Source organism: Acinonyx jubatus, chromosome X (assembly GCF_027475565.1).
Source record: "Acinonyx jubatus isolate Ajub_Pintada_27869175 chromosome X, VMU_Ajub_asm_v1.0, whole genome shotgun sequence".
NCBI classification, from domain to species: Eukaryota; Metazoa; Chordata; class Mammalia; order Carnivora; family Felidae; genus Acinonyx; species Acinonyx jubatus.
In genome coordinates, this window is record NC_069389.1 from 119,398,065 (window position 1) to 119,412,113 (window position 14,049).

Here is a 14,049-nt window from a genome sequence, read left to right on the forward strand (position 1 = left end):
AACTGAGGTCCTACTGTGAGATCAACTTGACCTAGTGGGAAAAAAAAAAAAACAGGACTCTTTTTTGGGCCTATCTGAGCAGGACCAACTAACCAGCAGGAACAGTTGGAAGAGACCAAAGCTGGAAGTGTGTGAGGGGGTGCAGGAATAAAAAGGCGCTACCAGCTGAAACCCTACTCTGAGGACAAACTGACATGGGGGCAAGGAAACAAGACTCTTTGTTGGAGTCTATCTGAACAGGACCAACTAACCAGCAGGAGCCTCGGGAGCAGATCAAAGCTGGAAGTGAGGGGAGGCATCAATAAAAGTGGGGCTACCAACTGAGACCCTACTCTGAGGACCATTTGACCTGGAGCAAGAAAACAGAACTCTTTGTTGGGGCTTATCTGACCAGGAACAACTAAGCGGCAGGAGCAGTTGGAAGAGACCAGGAAGTGGGGAGGGCAGGTATAAAAGAGGGCCTACCAACTGAGACCCTGCTCTGAGGATAACTTGATCTGGGGGCATGAAAACAGGACTCTTTGTTGGGGCCTATCTTAGCAGGACCAATGAACCAATAGCAGCAGTTGTGAGAGACCAAAGCAGGATGTGGGGAGGCGGGAGAAAAAGGGAGGCAACCAACTGAGACCCTACTCTGAGGACAAATTGACCTAGGGGGCAAGAAAACAGGACTCTTGTTTCGGGCCTACATGAGCAGGACCAACTCACCAGCAGGAACCATTACGAGAGAAGAAATGAGGAAGTGTGTGTAAGGGGGTGGCAGGAATCAAAAGGGGGCTACCGACAGAAACCCTACTTTGAGGACAACATGACATAAGGACATGAAAATAGGACTGATTGTTGTGGCCTACCTGAGTAGGACCAACTACCCAGCAAGAACTGTTGGCCCAGGAATAAAGGGGGGGCTAACAACTAAGACCTTACTCTGGGGACAACTTGACCTAGGGGGCAAGTAAAGAGGACTCTTTGTTGGGCCCTATCTGAGCAAGACCAAGTAACCAGCAGGAATAGGTGGAAGAGACCAAAGCAGGAAGTGGGGGAGAGAGAATAAAAGGGGGGCTACAAACTGAAACGCTACTCTGAAGACAACTTGACATGGGGGTAAGAAAACGGGACTCTTTGTTGGGACTATCTGAGGAGGACCAGCTCACCAGTAGGAACAGTTGTTAGACAGCTAAGCAGAAGGTGTGTGCAGAGGGGGTAGGAATAAAAGGGGGCCTACAAACTGAGACCCTACTCTGAGGACAACTTGGCCTAGGGGGCAAGGAAACGGGACTCTTTGCTGCAGCCTATCTAACAAGGCCCAACTAATCAGCAGGAACAGTTGGAGAAGACAAGAGCTTGAAGCGGGGTGGCAGCATTCAAGTGGGGCTACCAACTAAGGCCCTACTCTGAGGACCATGTAACATGGGGCCAAGAAACCAGGACTCTTTGTTGGGGGCTATCTGAGCAGGACCAAGTTACCAAAGTAGTTGGAAGAGACCAAAGGGGGAAGCGTGTGGGGGCAGGAATAAAAGGGGGACTACCAACGGAAACACACCTCTGAGGAAAACATGCCCTGGGGGCAAGGAAACAGGAATTTCGGGGGGGGGGGTTTCTGAGTAGGACCAACTACCTAGAGGGAACAGTTGGAAGGGACCAAAGCAGGCATTGTGTGGGTGAGGCAGCAGGAATAAAAGTGGGGCTGCCAACTGAAACCCTACTTTGAGGACAAATTGACCAGGGGGCAAGAAAATAGGAGTCTTTATTGGGGTCTACCTGAGCAGGACCAAGTAAGCAGCAGGAACTGTTGGAAGAGACCAAAGCAGGAAGCAGGGGGTGCAGGAATAAAAGGGGACGCCAACAACTAAGACCTTACTCTGGGGACAATTTGACCTAGGGGGCAAGTCATTAGGACTCCTTGTTGGGCGTATCTGCGCAGGACCAACTAAGCAGCAGGAATAGTTGGAAGGGACGGAAGCGGGAAGTGTGGGAGAGGGAATAAAAGAGGGCCTACCAACTGAAACCCTACTCCGAGGACAACTTGACTTGGGGGCAAGAAAATAGGACACTTTGTAGGGACTATCTGAGGAGGACCAACTCACCAGTAGGAACAGGTGTTAGACAGCTAAGCAGAGAGTGTGCGGAGGGGGTAGGAATAAAAAGGGGCTACCTACTGATATGCTTCTCTGAAGACAATGTGACCTAGGGGGCAAGAAAACAGGGCTCTTTCCTGGGGCCTATCTTAGGAGGATCAACTAACCAGCCTGTGCAGTTGAAGAGACCACCTAGGGAAGTGTTGGGTGGAGCAGGAATAAAACTGGGGCACCCAAAGGAAACCCTACTCTGAGGGAAACTGGGCCTCGGGGGCAAGAAAAGAGGACTCTTTCTTGGGGCCCATCTGAGTAGGACCAACTAACCATCAGGAATAGTTGTAAGAGACCAAAGCAGAAAGTGGGGGGAGGCAGAAATAAAAGGGGGGCTATCATCTGAGACCCTACTCTGAGGACAACTTGACCTAGGGGGCAAGAAAAGAGGAATCTTTGTTTGGGCCTACATGAGCAGGACCAACTAACCATGAGGAACAGTTGGAAGAGACCAAAGCAGGAAGTGTGTGCTGGGCAGGAATGCAAAGGGGGCTTCCAACTGAAAATCCACTCTGAGAACAACTAGCCCTGGGGGCACGGAAACAGGACTTTTTCTTGGGGCCTATCTGATCAGGACTAACTAACAAGCAGGAACAGTTGGAAAAGAACAAAGCATGAAGTGTGGGGGGGGCAGTAGGAACAAAAGGGGTGCTTCCAACCGAAACCTTACTCTGAGGAGAACTTGATCTGGGACAAGAAAATAGGACTCCTTGTTGGGGCCTTTCTGAGCAGGACCAACTACCCATCAGGAACAGTTGTTAGAGACCAAAGCAGAATGTGGGGAGGCAGGAATAAAAGGGGGGGCTACCAACTGAGACCATACTCTGGGGAATACATGACCTGGGGCGGGGGAAGAAACAGGACTCTTTCTTTGGGGCTATCTGTGAAGGACCAACTAAATAGCAGGAACAGTTGGAAGAGACCAAAGCAGGAAGTGGGGAGGCAGGAATAAAAGTGGACACCAACTGAGATCCTACTCTGGACAAGGTGATCTACGGGGCAAGAAACCAGCGCTCTTCCTTCTGGCCTATCTGAGCGGTACTATGTAATCAGCAGGAAGAGTTGGTAGACAGCAAAGCAGGAAGTGTGGGGCAAAGGCAGCAGGAATAAAAGGGGGGCTACCAACTGAAACCCTACTCTGAGGGCAACTTTACCTGTGGGCAAGAAAATAGGAGTCATTGTTGGGGACTATCTGAGCAGGACCAACTAACCAGCAGGAACAGTTGGAATAGACCAAACCAGGAAGTGTGTGTGTGTGTGTGTGTGTGTGTGTGTGTGTGTGTGTGTGTGGTGGTGGGGGGGAGTGGTAGGAATAGAAAGGAGGCTACCATCTGAAATCCTACTCTGAGATCAGGTTGACCTAGGGGAATGAAAATAGGACTCACAGTTGGAGCCTTTCTGAGCAGGACCAACCAACCAGTAGGAACAGTTTGAAAACACCAAAGCAGGAAGCATGGGGTGGGTGGTAGGAACAAAAGGGGGTCCACCAACTGACTCCCTACTCTGATGACAACTTGACCTGGGAGAAAGAAAAGAGGACTCTTTGTTGGGCCCTATCTGAGCAGGACCAACTAACCAGCAGGAATAGTTGGAAGACAAATTGGGAAGTGCGGGAGAGGGAATGAAAGGGGGGCTACAAACTGAAACCCTATTCTGAGGACAACTTGACCTGGGTGCAAGAAAATAGGAGTCTTTCTTGGGGACTATCTGAGGAGGAACAACTCACCAGCAGGACCAGGTGTTAGACAGCTAAGCAGAAAGCGTGGGGAGGGGTAGGAATAAAAGCGGAGGCTACCAACTGAGACCGTATTCTGAGGACAACTTGACTTAGGGGGAAGAAAATTGGACTATTTGTTGGGGCCTACCTAAGCAGGAGCAACTCACCAGCAGGAACAGTGGAGCAGACCAAAGCGGGAAGTGGGGGAGGGGCAGAAATAGAAGTGGGGCTACCAACTAGGAATGTACTCTGAGGACAATTTGACCTGGGGCAAGAAAACAGGACCCTTTGTTGGGGCCTATCTGAGCAGCACCAACTAACCAGTGGGACAGTTGGAAGAGACCAAAGCAGGAAGTTAGTTAATGGGTCCGGAATAAAAGGGTGGGCTAGCAACTGAGGCCCTACTCTGGGGACAATTTGACCTAGGGGACAAGACAAGAAAATGGGACCCTTTCTTGGGGCTTAGCTGAGCAGGAGCAACTAACCAGCAGGAGCAATTGGGGGAGACCAACATGGGAAGTGTGGGGGTGCAGTAATAAAAGGGGGGCTACCAACTGAGACTCTACTCTGAGGACAACTTGACTTAGAGGGCAATTAAACAGGACTCTTTGTTGGGGCCTATCTGAGCAGGACCAACTAACCAGCAGGAACAGTGGAAGAGATCAAACCAAGAAGTGGTGGGGGGGCCAGGAATAAAATGGGGCTACCAACTGAGACCCTACTCTGAGGACAACTTATTGTAGGGGGCAAGAAAACAGGACTCTTTGTTGGGACCTGTCTGAGCAGTAACAACTAACCAGCAGGAATCTTTGGAGGAGACAAAAGCAGTAAGTTGTGGGAAGGGCGACAGGGATAAATGGGGGGCTACCGATTGAAACCCTATTCTGAGGACAACTTGACCTAGGGGCATGAAAACAGGACTCTTTGTTGGGGCCTATCTGAGCAGGAGCAACTAACAAGCCCGAACAATGGAAGAGATCAAACCATGAAGTGGGGGGGGGGGGTGACAGGAATAAAAGGGGAGGCTACCAACTGAGACCCTACTCTGGGGACAACCTGACCTAGGGGGCAAGAAAATAGGAGTCTCTTTTGGGGTCTATGCGCAGGAGCAACTAACCAGCAGGAACAGTTGGAAGAGACCAAAGCGGTGAGTGTGGGGGGGGGGCAGCAGGAATAAATGGGGGGCTACCAACTGAAACCCTGCCCTGAGGACAACTTGACCTGGAGGAAGAAAATAGGACTCTTTGTTGGGGCCTATATGCATAGGAGCAACTAACCAGCAGGAATACGTGGAAGAGACCAAAGCAGGAAGTGGGGGGGGGGCAGGAATAAAAGGGGGGCTCATCAACTGAGACCCTACTCTGGGGACAACTTGACCCAGGGGACAAGAAAATAGGACCCTTTGTTGGGGCCTATCTGAGCAGGACCAACTAACTAGCAGGAACAGTTGGAAGAGACCAAAAAGGGAATTGTGTGGGGGCAGCATAAAAGGGGGCCTAACTGAGACCCTACCCTGAGGACAACTTGACACAGGGGGCATGAAAACAGGACTTTTTGTTGGGGCCTTTCTGAGCAGTACCAAGTAACCAGCAGGAAATTTTGGAAGAGACCAAAGCAGTAAGTATGGGGGGGGGGGGAGGGCAGGTAGGAATAAACGGGGGCTACCAAGTAAGACTAGGACAAGTCCTCTAGGGATTGCCATCTTCTGAGAGGTACCGACCCCAAGGGTCCATCTGACCCAGGCAGTCTTGGGGGCAGCCCAAGCCAGGACTAACCAGGGCCTGGCTCTTGACCAAATCTGAGAGACCAGCAACTTGTCTCCCCCATCCCTGGAGTGGGAGTGGACCTCGGATCATGGTTTCTCTTCCCATCCAGGGCCTGGTCCCATGAAACAATGTTCCTGGCTGCAGACAGGAGCCCTTCCTGGGAACTCAAACCAGATGTTTGCATATACTTTTGGAAAAGAGAGAAGCTGGGGGCCCTGTGCCCATCCCCTCCCCCACACTTGGCCAGTGCTGCCTTGCCAGATCAGCTGTGAGCCACCTTTGTGACATCACATGACAAATAAAGAGGCGATGACTTAGGTAGCTGGTTGCCTCACTACGAGATTCTAGAATTTTGTGGACGGTATATATTGGGCATCCCCATACTGACCGAAGGCATTTGCGACTTGAGAGGTCAGTGAGACATTCTCATGGCAAAAGTGCTCTTGGTCTAGACTAGCTCCATGGCTAGTCAGAGTGCTAAGGAGATACCCAAAGGGAAGCTGGCCCCATCTGGTGATGGAGAGCCAGCACCAGAATTACCATCTAGTTCATCCCAGGATCCAAATTTGGATTCCGGGGAGATTTTGGTGATGAATAGGGACCAAGCAGTGATCCAAGATCCAGGCCCCCAAGACAACCCACAACCACAGGCCCCAAACCAAGGCACCGCCAACGTGGGAGAAAACAACAGTATTCTTGGGCTCTCCTTCCCAAGAAAGCTTTGGATGATCCTGGAGGACAACACCTTCACGTCGGTGCGCTGGAACGATGCTGGGGACACCGTGATCATCGACAAAGACCTTTTCCAGAGGGAGGTTCTTCACCGCAGAGGCGCGGAGAGAATCTTTGAAACTGACAGCTTGAAGACTTTCATCCGCCTGCTGAACCTGTACGGCTTCAGCAAAATACGCGCAACCGACCCTTGGGGGATTCAGTCCCCAGGGAATAAGAGAATGCTGGTAAGTAGAAAGTCCTTGGTTTCCCATGTTTTCTGTCTTTTCAGCACCTTCCTAGTAGACCCCAGATGAATGATCTACTGAAAGGGTTTAATTTCCGAGGACAACTTTCTTTCTCGAGAGACATTATGGAGAGATGAGAAAGTCTAGGCTTTCCTATTAACCTACAACCCCCTTAGATGGAGTGTGCAGGTATGACTAAACATTCAGAGGCCAGGTAACGTCAAATAGGTATGTGAATCCCTTCAACTGGGCTTTATGTGTCTTTATTCAGTGAGTTTAGTTAGGTCCCAGGGCATAGTGAGCCTTGTAGACAACTTAAAAGGAACTTTTCTCCATAGTGGAACCAGACCATTATGACTGCTGTGGGAGGGGCCGGGGGCAGGGAGTGGTGGTGGGGGGATCCAGGGGCAGGGAGTGGGGGGGGGTAAGGGGGGAGGGGGAATGGGAGGAGGAGGGGGAGGGGGGAGAAGAAGAGGAAGGAGAGAGGTGGAAGGGGATTGTGGGGGGAAGAGGAGGGAGAGGGAGGCAAGGGGGAGGATGGGGGAGAAGGGGAGGAGGAAGGGGGAGGGGGAGGGGAGGGGAGGGAGAAGAGGGAAAGGAGGTGGCAGTCTCGGTGGCAGCAGACACAAATCTTCCCTCCCAGAATGACTAAAATGATGAATCTCGCATCTCGTTTCAGATTTACCGCAACGCCAACTTTCAGAGAGACAAGCCTTTCCTGCTCAGGAACATTCAGAGGAAAAGTGACCTGAGAGTCACCACCACCTGGCTAGGCACCAGTGCACCAACTCCAAAGAGAAAGAAGCCGGTGGCAGCAACAAGACAGTCCCCACGAATCCATCACGAGGAACCCGCCAACGACGACAAGACGGTCCTCGGCGCAGCCCCAAATGCTCAGGGTCCCAGCGGCAGCCAGTCCTTCGCCTTCTCTGGCATTTGGTCTCTGAGCAGCGCAGCCGGGTATGCCATGGCAACTCATGGCCCGAGTGAGCCAGGTGGCCTGAGTGGGGAGGGCACCTCCAGGAACATGATGTTTGTGCCCCTGGCTACTGCCAGAAGGGATGACACAGGGGAACTGCCCGTCAGCCCCCCAGTTTACCCCGACTATGGTACGGTGATGTCTCTGTATAACACCTGTTATTCCATCCTGCTGGCAGCCCTGTCAGTCATGTCCCCAAATGAGGCCCCCAGTGAGAACGAGGAGCAGGAGGGCTCCTCAGATTACAAGTGTGCCCTCTGTGAACATTTCAAGGAAAATCCGGGTCCCTAGGCTCACAGGCCACTGATGACAGCTAAAAACTCACCACTGTAACCGTTAATCTATTTTCGGCTTTAATGGAAACAAACACAACTCCGCGGGAGTAAATAAACAGTCTGACTAGAACGGCGAATCTGTGTTCTTTCTCACGTATGATGCTACACACACCTTATGCGATAAGCCCGGGGAGGCTGGGAATCCTGGTCTGAGACAGGTTCTGGCCCCCTACTGTCCTCTGTCCTTCGAAGCGGCAGCGTTTTTGCAGCCTCGGCCAAGGACCTGGCTAGGGAGCATGGAGGAGGCAAGCCCAGGAAGATCTGGTCCCCTGAGCCTCGCCCGCGGGTCAGGAGACAGAACCGCCTCACTCCTGACCTTGGGGGTGTCACCTCGTATCATTCGTGTGTTTGAAACAGGAGGGCTTTTCCTCACAGGTGCCCCTGTGATGCCGGGAAGTTTCTGATCAGCAGCTGAGCGCCTCTAGCCCAAGAGCCAGGGGCCTGCCAAAGAGGCCCACCTAAAAGCAGGGCCACCCCATCTGCCAAGGGACGTGGGGCTACTTTCTTGTTGCTCAGAAGAGACGGGCCATTCTAGTCAATGCCTGGGGGTTGGGGGGAGGGACAGCCCATCTTCCCCATCGGTAAGGACCACCAGAAACTTTGCTAAGAAAGCACACAACGACAACAAAAGATTTCCCACAGAATACACAACACGACTTTAATCATTTTCCCATCGGTGCTGTATTTAGGATCCTTCCTTTGGCCATGAAGTAGCTAGCTGTGGGATGTGTCGAACACGCATACTTCATGGGCCAAGGGACGCTTTGACAACAGAGCAAGAGTCATTTGTAAGAACAGACGGATGCTGTGTCTCAGTCTGATGCTGTCGTCATGGTGAACGGGGGCACCCGTGGCTGGCCACCCCTGCACACCCCTTTAGCGCCTGCTCCCAGCCTTCCCACAAGGTCCCCTGGATGCTGTTCAAACGTCCTATGAGTTCTGAGCAGAACAACGAGAGGAGGAAACACGAACCGGTCGTCTTCAGACCTATGTCTTTGTACGACCCGGAAGTCAGAAGGACTCAAGTAGTGGCGGCACCAAGACACTTACTGGCCGCTTCCCCTTTATCCCGAACGTCGAAGTCCTGGAGACTGCTGGCGAGCCCAGACAGGCATCTCACGAGGAAAGTCCCGCTGCCCTGTCCCCTGCATCTGAGTGGAGAGACCTGTTTCCACGAACAGCACACAGTGGCAGGGCCGATTCAGACTGAACCTGGCTTGTAGGTCTGCGGCATGATGGTCAGTCGATGGGTCACGATTTAGCCGGTTTCTCGGTAACCTTCCGCACTCGCCAGGCGTCCTGCCCCAAGGGCATCAGGTGCTCTGGGATGTCTACCTGGAAGATATCCTTTCCGCCTTTCCTGGGTATGGGCTCCAGTAACCACCTGGGGTTTGAAAGCACAGTGAGGTACTTCTGCTTCAGGCTGGTCAGTACAGCTTGATTCTCCAGCGCCACAACCTCATCAGGAGCTAAGTCCTCTGGGCACTGCACGGTTTCCCCAATGTCAACAAGCCCTGAGCACAAAGAGAAGCACACGATGGTTTTTCCTTCCAGAAACCAAGGCCCGCCTGTTGGAGAACATGATTATTCAAAGTTACAACCACCAGAGACCAAGAGGGTCTCCCCAAGGGGACACCGGGTACACTGGGCCCCTCGGACTGAGCATGCCCGACACGCCAAAGTCTGCTTAGGGAGTTCTGGGTGAGGCCGAGGGAGGGAGCGAAACGGAGTGGAGGGCCTCGTCCTCAACGACCACCCCCAAATAATGGGCTGGCCCCAGCCAGAGAGCTTAGGGCAACAGGCAGAGGTCAGACCAGAAGGGCCCCAGATGCTGGGCGGAACAGGCACTCAGGTCCCCGAGCACTTCAGCAGGTGGCAGGTGCTCGTGTGGGACCTCCCCCACCGAGGGCTTAGGGGACTCACCCAGGATACAGGGACAGTGGGGGTGGGGCATCGCACAGGAAGCCCAGCAACAGCCCGGGGTCTGGAGTCTGCCCCGACCCACTGTGTGCACCGTGCTGCCTCCAAGGTCTCTGTCGCACGCACGCACACGGGCACACACGCGCAACCGTGAGCGAAGGTCACATGCACACTTGGAACCTGTCCCTGTCTCTCAGGTCAGGTCAGAACCGGGCACTGAGGCCCAGAGCGGAAGCAGGGTTCACCTGAAGTCGTGGGACCTCAGCAACTCCCCCCATCCCCAGTCCCAGGGCCCCCTGCTGCCCCGCCGAAGGTGTGCTGCTTAAAGAAACCACGGCCCCCACACCAAGCAGCTCACACAAGGGAACAAGGCACAAAACTCCTGAGCAAGGTCCTGGGGAGTAGCCCTTGGGGGTGTCTCAGCAGCATGCGGCTTCTCATCACTTGCCAGCGATCACGCCACGGCCATACTTTTCCCCTTCCAGAAGCAAGGCCTGAATCTGAGCAGGGGTCATTCCAAGCCTCTCCGCCAGCAGCTCCCTCCATGCGGTGTCTTCCCAGTCCCTGTGAGCAATGTGGATGGCGATGGTACGGTTCCGGTGGCTGCTCAGCAGAGGACGCCAACGCGTCTCCAGGGTCTTGACCCCGTTTAAGACAAAACCTGCATAAGGCTGCCGGAAGGAGAGGCAGCCGAACTTCATCTCCGCAGAGCGCCTTGGGCCTCACCAGGCCTGCGGAGACACAGAACCACGAAGGTCAACAGGCATCGTGCCCAGCGCTCCAAGCTCATGACCTGGGGGCAAGACCTCTCCCCAGGGTCCTCCGGGGGTGCCCTGACACCCCACTGACCTGGACAGTGGGGGAACGGAGAGCCTTGGCTCCTCCTCCTCTGTCACTACACGGTCAGCTGACGGGCACAAAGGAAGGGGCCGGCGGTCAGGATGAGGTGTCCATCACATGGAGTCGTTGGGGACCTCAGAGAGGAGGGCGGGGATAGCTAGAGAAAGGCATGGCCAGGACAGCCTGTGGTCAGTTCTACATCGGAGGTCACTGAGCCCCAGGAGAGCACAGATGGCGAGGGGCCCCTCGGCTGGACGGCTCAGTGAGCTGGCTCTACCCCTCTCCCAGCACAGACAGGGACACCCTGGGCTTCGCCACCCTGGGGCTGCTGAGCGCAAACCCTTGGTATCCAACCTCAGCTCAGCGCTGGGGGCACCCTGTGATCGCACATGGTCCTGGCAGCTGTCTCCTCCCGACCCCTTTGGGCGCCACTCTCCTCTGACCCCTTCCTGCCCCACTGCTCTCCACCATCAACAGACACCCCCCGACCCTGACCCGGGCCTAGAGAAACCAGGAACCAGAGCAGGAACAACTGGTACCAGGGCGCACGCGCCGTCTCCATGCCAGGCACTGGGGTGGGCACAATCCACACATCACAGGATTCGATCCTCACATAACCCAGTAAGGCAGCGCTTCGTCACCCCGCTCTATAGCTGAGAAGGAGGCGCCGAGGGATAGAGAGACAGCCCATGATTGCAGGGGACCTGAGTGCACCTACCCCTTGTCCTTGCACCTGGACGAGGGGGTCCCTCCTCCTCGCGCACGGCAGAGCTGTGCAGTGGGAGGAGCACGACCCCAGCCTGAGCCTCAGCTGGGTCCTGGCACCTCAAGGAGCCCCAGTCTCCATCGGGGCCGCGAGGACCGGGGACAAGGTGCAGGGGCACCTAGCCCGGCATGTGGCACCTAACAGGACAGCCACAAACAGTGGCCGCCCCTCATCATTATCATCATCCTCATCACAGGGCCTGGGGCACTGCGCTGCACTCAGGAGCACCCCGAATCTGGATCATCTCTCCTCCCAGTTCTCGAAGGACATAAACCTGGCCTCAACCCCTCCTCTCGTTTAAGAGAACACATCTACTCTCAAAGATAAGGCCCTGGGATCACCCCTTTCCCAACCCACCGTCCTGCCGCCCTGGCACCACACCCCCTGCGTTCCCTCTGTCTGGGGCTGAGCTGCGCGGCCACCTGCCCTCAGCTGTGCTCTGGGCCAAGCACAGTTCTTCACTGGAGGACCTCACTCCGTCTGCTCTTGCTCAGGCAGCTCTACTCCCCTCCCCTGTGAGTAGATGGTCTCCCTTTCAGAAAGCCACACCTGTACACCCCTCACTGCAGGGACAAAGACCCCCCCCCCCAGCCCCTGAGCCCGCACGTGTCTCCAGCACCTGCCAACTTGTCTAAACCTCTGCATAGCAGAGGTCCCAGGAGCAGCGGTCTACACTCACAGTCTCTACTTCTTCGCCTCGCACTGCCCGCCCCCCTCCATGAACACACCGGTTGCCGCAGGCACCAGCGACCTGCCCCCTGCCTGTTCCATCTTCATGGAACTCACGGCCAGACAGCCCTGACGCGACTGACACCCCTCCTTCACTTCTCAGCCTTCCACGTTGCATCTCACTCACGGGTTGGTTCTGCTAACCACATAAGGCCCCAGCCGGCAGCAGAGAAAACCATTTCATGTAAGTGGCTCGTGTTCTCACAGCCTAGCAGACCCGTATCCAACAGGAGAAAGAGGACACCAGGCCTTCACACTGTCACACGGGAAGGATTTGGGGGCCCTACAGTCCAGTTCCCCTCAATCAAATCCTGGAAGCCTCCCCCTCCCCCCCCGGGAGGAGTGCCAGGGGCAACCGGCTGAACCCCGCACAGCCGGTGGCCTCGGTGAGGTCGCAGCCCTAAGGGCCCAGCGGGAGGCTGCGTGCGGACCGGTGCCCGTGCAAAGGTATGGTCGCGTTTCTCCGCGCACACGTACGTCGCGGGCATGTGACGGTGGCGGAAGGAGGGGACAGGGAAGGGTGTCCGCGGCCGCTCTGCGCTTGCTTCCAGACCTCTGGTCCGGGAACCCCCAGCCCAGAGGCACCGTCCCGCCGGGGGTCGAGCAGGCCGCAGCCGCACGGGCTTCCTGGCTCCCTTCGCGCGTGGCGGGTCTCCCCGCCCCCGCCCCCGCCCACCGCGGGCGCGCTCGGCCCATTCGGCTGCGGCCACCGGGCGGGACCGTCCGCTTCCCGTGACCCTGCGAGGCCACCAGCGCCGGGACGACCGCCTCCCACGCCCAGGCGAGGAGACGACGCGGCCCACCGAGAGAGGACAGAGCGCCCGGTCCGCGTCGTGGCTGTCCCGCCATCGCCGCGGCCCGACACCAGGAAACGCTGACAGGTGCCGGGCGCCGGCGGCCCCTCACCTGACGCACCCGCACAGACGCTGCCGCTCCTTTTTTTGCGGGGCCTACGCCGGCTCGTACCCACGTAGTTACGTACGCACACGGAGGTACGCAGCACGCCAGGGAGAAAGCCCGTAGGCACGCAGCCAAGCAGTTACGTGGACACGCACTTACGTACACACGCCCATAGGCCCGCAGGCCCCGGTCGCTAGGAGACGTCGTTGGACTCAAGGGGCCGGGAGGCGCGCGGGACCATCAGGCTTGATAGGGAGCTGGCGCTGGCGGCTGGAGCGGAACCGGAAGGAGGATAGAAATGGGGGTGGGGCGTTGGGGGGAAAGGGGCGGGGCGAGTCGAGTCTAGGGGTGGGGCTGTGGGCGGGGCGGCGGGAGGCGGAGCTGGGGGAGGAGTAGGTGGGGGCGGACCTGTGGGTTAGGAGCTGGGGTAGGAGGAGCTGTGAGGGCTGTGGAAGAAGCTGGCGCCAGTTGTGGGAAAGAGTTGGGGCAGCACCTAGGGCAATGAGCGGGAAGGAGCAGGACGGAGATGGGAAAGCTGCGGAGGAGTGGCTGTGGGAAGAGCAGGGTGGGCCTGGGGAGGTGTAACTGGGGGAGTTGCAGGGGGGAGCTTGGGGTGGAGCCAAAGGGGAAGCTGGGGACCACTGGGGAGGAGGGCAGAGCTGACAGGAGGAGCTGGAGCAGGGGCAGGATGGAGCTGGGGCAGTGGAGGCGGAGCTGGGAGAAACTGTGGGGGATCGAGTCAGAGGAGCTGGGGACCCCTGGGGGGAGGGCCCTGGGAGGAGCTGAGCGGAGTTGAGAAGCGGAGCTGGAGAGGGGCGGGGTGGAACTGAGGAGGTTGGGTAGGCGGAGCTGGGGCAGGAGGGGGCGGAGCTGAGAGAAAGCTGTGGGTGGGGGGGTTCAGGGGAGGAGCCAGGGAACCCATGGGTGTGGGGGTAGGGAGGAGCAGAGCGGAGCTGAGAAGGGGAGCTGGCGAGGGGCGGGGTGGAACTGAGGAGGTTGGGAAGGTGGAGGT

The 14,049-nt window shown here is 56.3% G+C and overlaps 2 protein-coding genes across 12 annotated transcripts; one reads left to right on the plus strand and one right to left on the minus strand.

Annotated features, from left to right (window-relative positions):
• The first annotated feature begins 5,950 nt into the window (after positions 1 to 5,950).
• HSFX4 (heat shock transcription factor family, X-linked member 4) lies at positions 5,951 to 7,952 on the plus strand. The gene is made up of 2 exons (XM_027052938.2): positions 5,951 to 6,568; positions 7,248 to 7,952. Exons 1-2 carry the CDS (start codon positions 6,071 to 6,073, stop codon positions 7,836 to 7,838), a joined length of 1,089 nt encoding a protein of 362 aa, XP_026908739.1. The 5' UTR covers positions 5,951 to 6,070; the 3' UTR covers positions 7,839 to 7,952.
• A 587-nt stretch (positions 7,953 to 8,539) lies between these two features.
• On the minus strand, positions 8,540 to 13,905 carry LOC128311467 (protein EOLA1). 11 transcript variants are annotated; one of them, XM_053201814.1, is made up of 3 exons: positions 13,193 to 13,905; positions 10,251 to 10,533; positions 8,540 to 9,450 (listed from the first exon to the last, which is right to left on the minus strand). In XM_053201814.1, the coding sequence occupies exons 2-3, from the start codon at positions 10,501 to 10,503 to the stop codon at positions 9,134 to 9,136; spliced, it is 570 nt and encodes a 189-aa protein (XP_053057789.1). In that variant the 5' UTR covers positions 10,504 to 10,533; positions 13,193 to 13,905; the 3' UTR covers positions 8,540 to 9,133. The 11 variants fall into 11 exon arrangements, with proteins under 11 accessions (XP_053057789.1, XP_053057787.1, XP_053057786.1 ...); XM_053201812.1 differs by having other exon boundaries at positions 13,197 to 13,904; XM_053201811.1 differs by having other exon boundaries at positions 13,201 to 13,903.
• Positions 13,906 to 14,049: the final 144 nt, after the last annotated feature.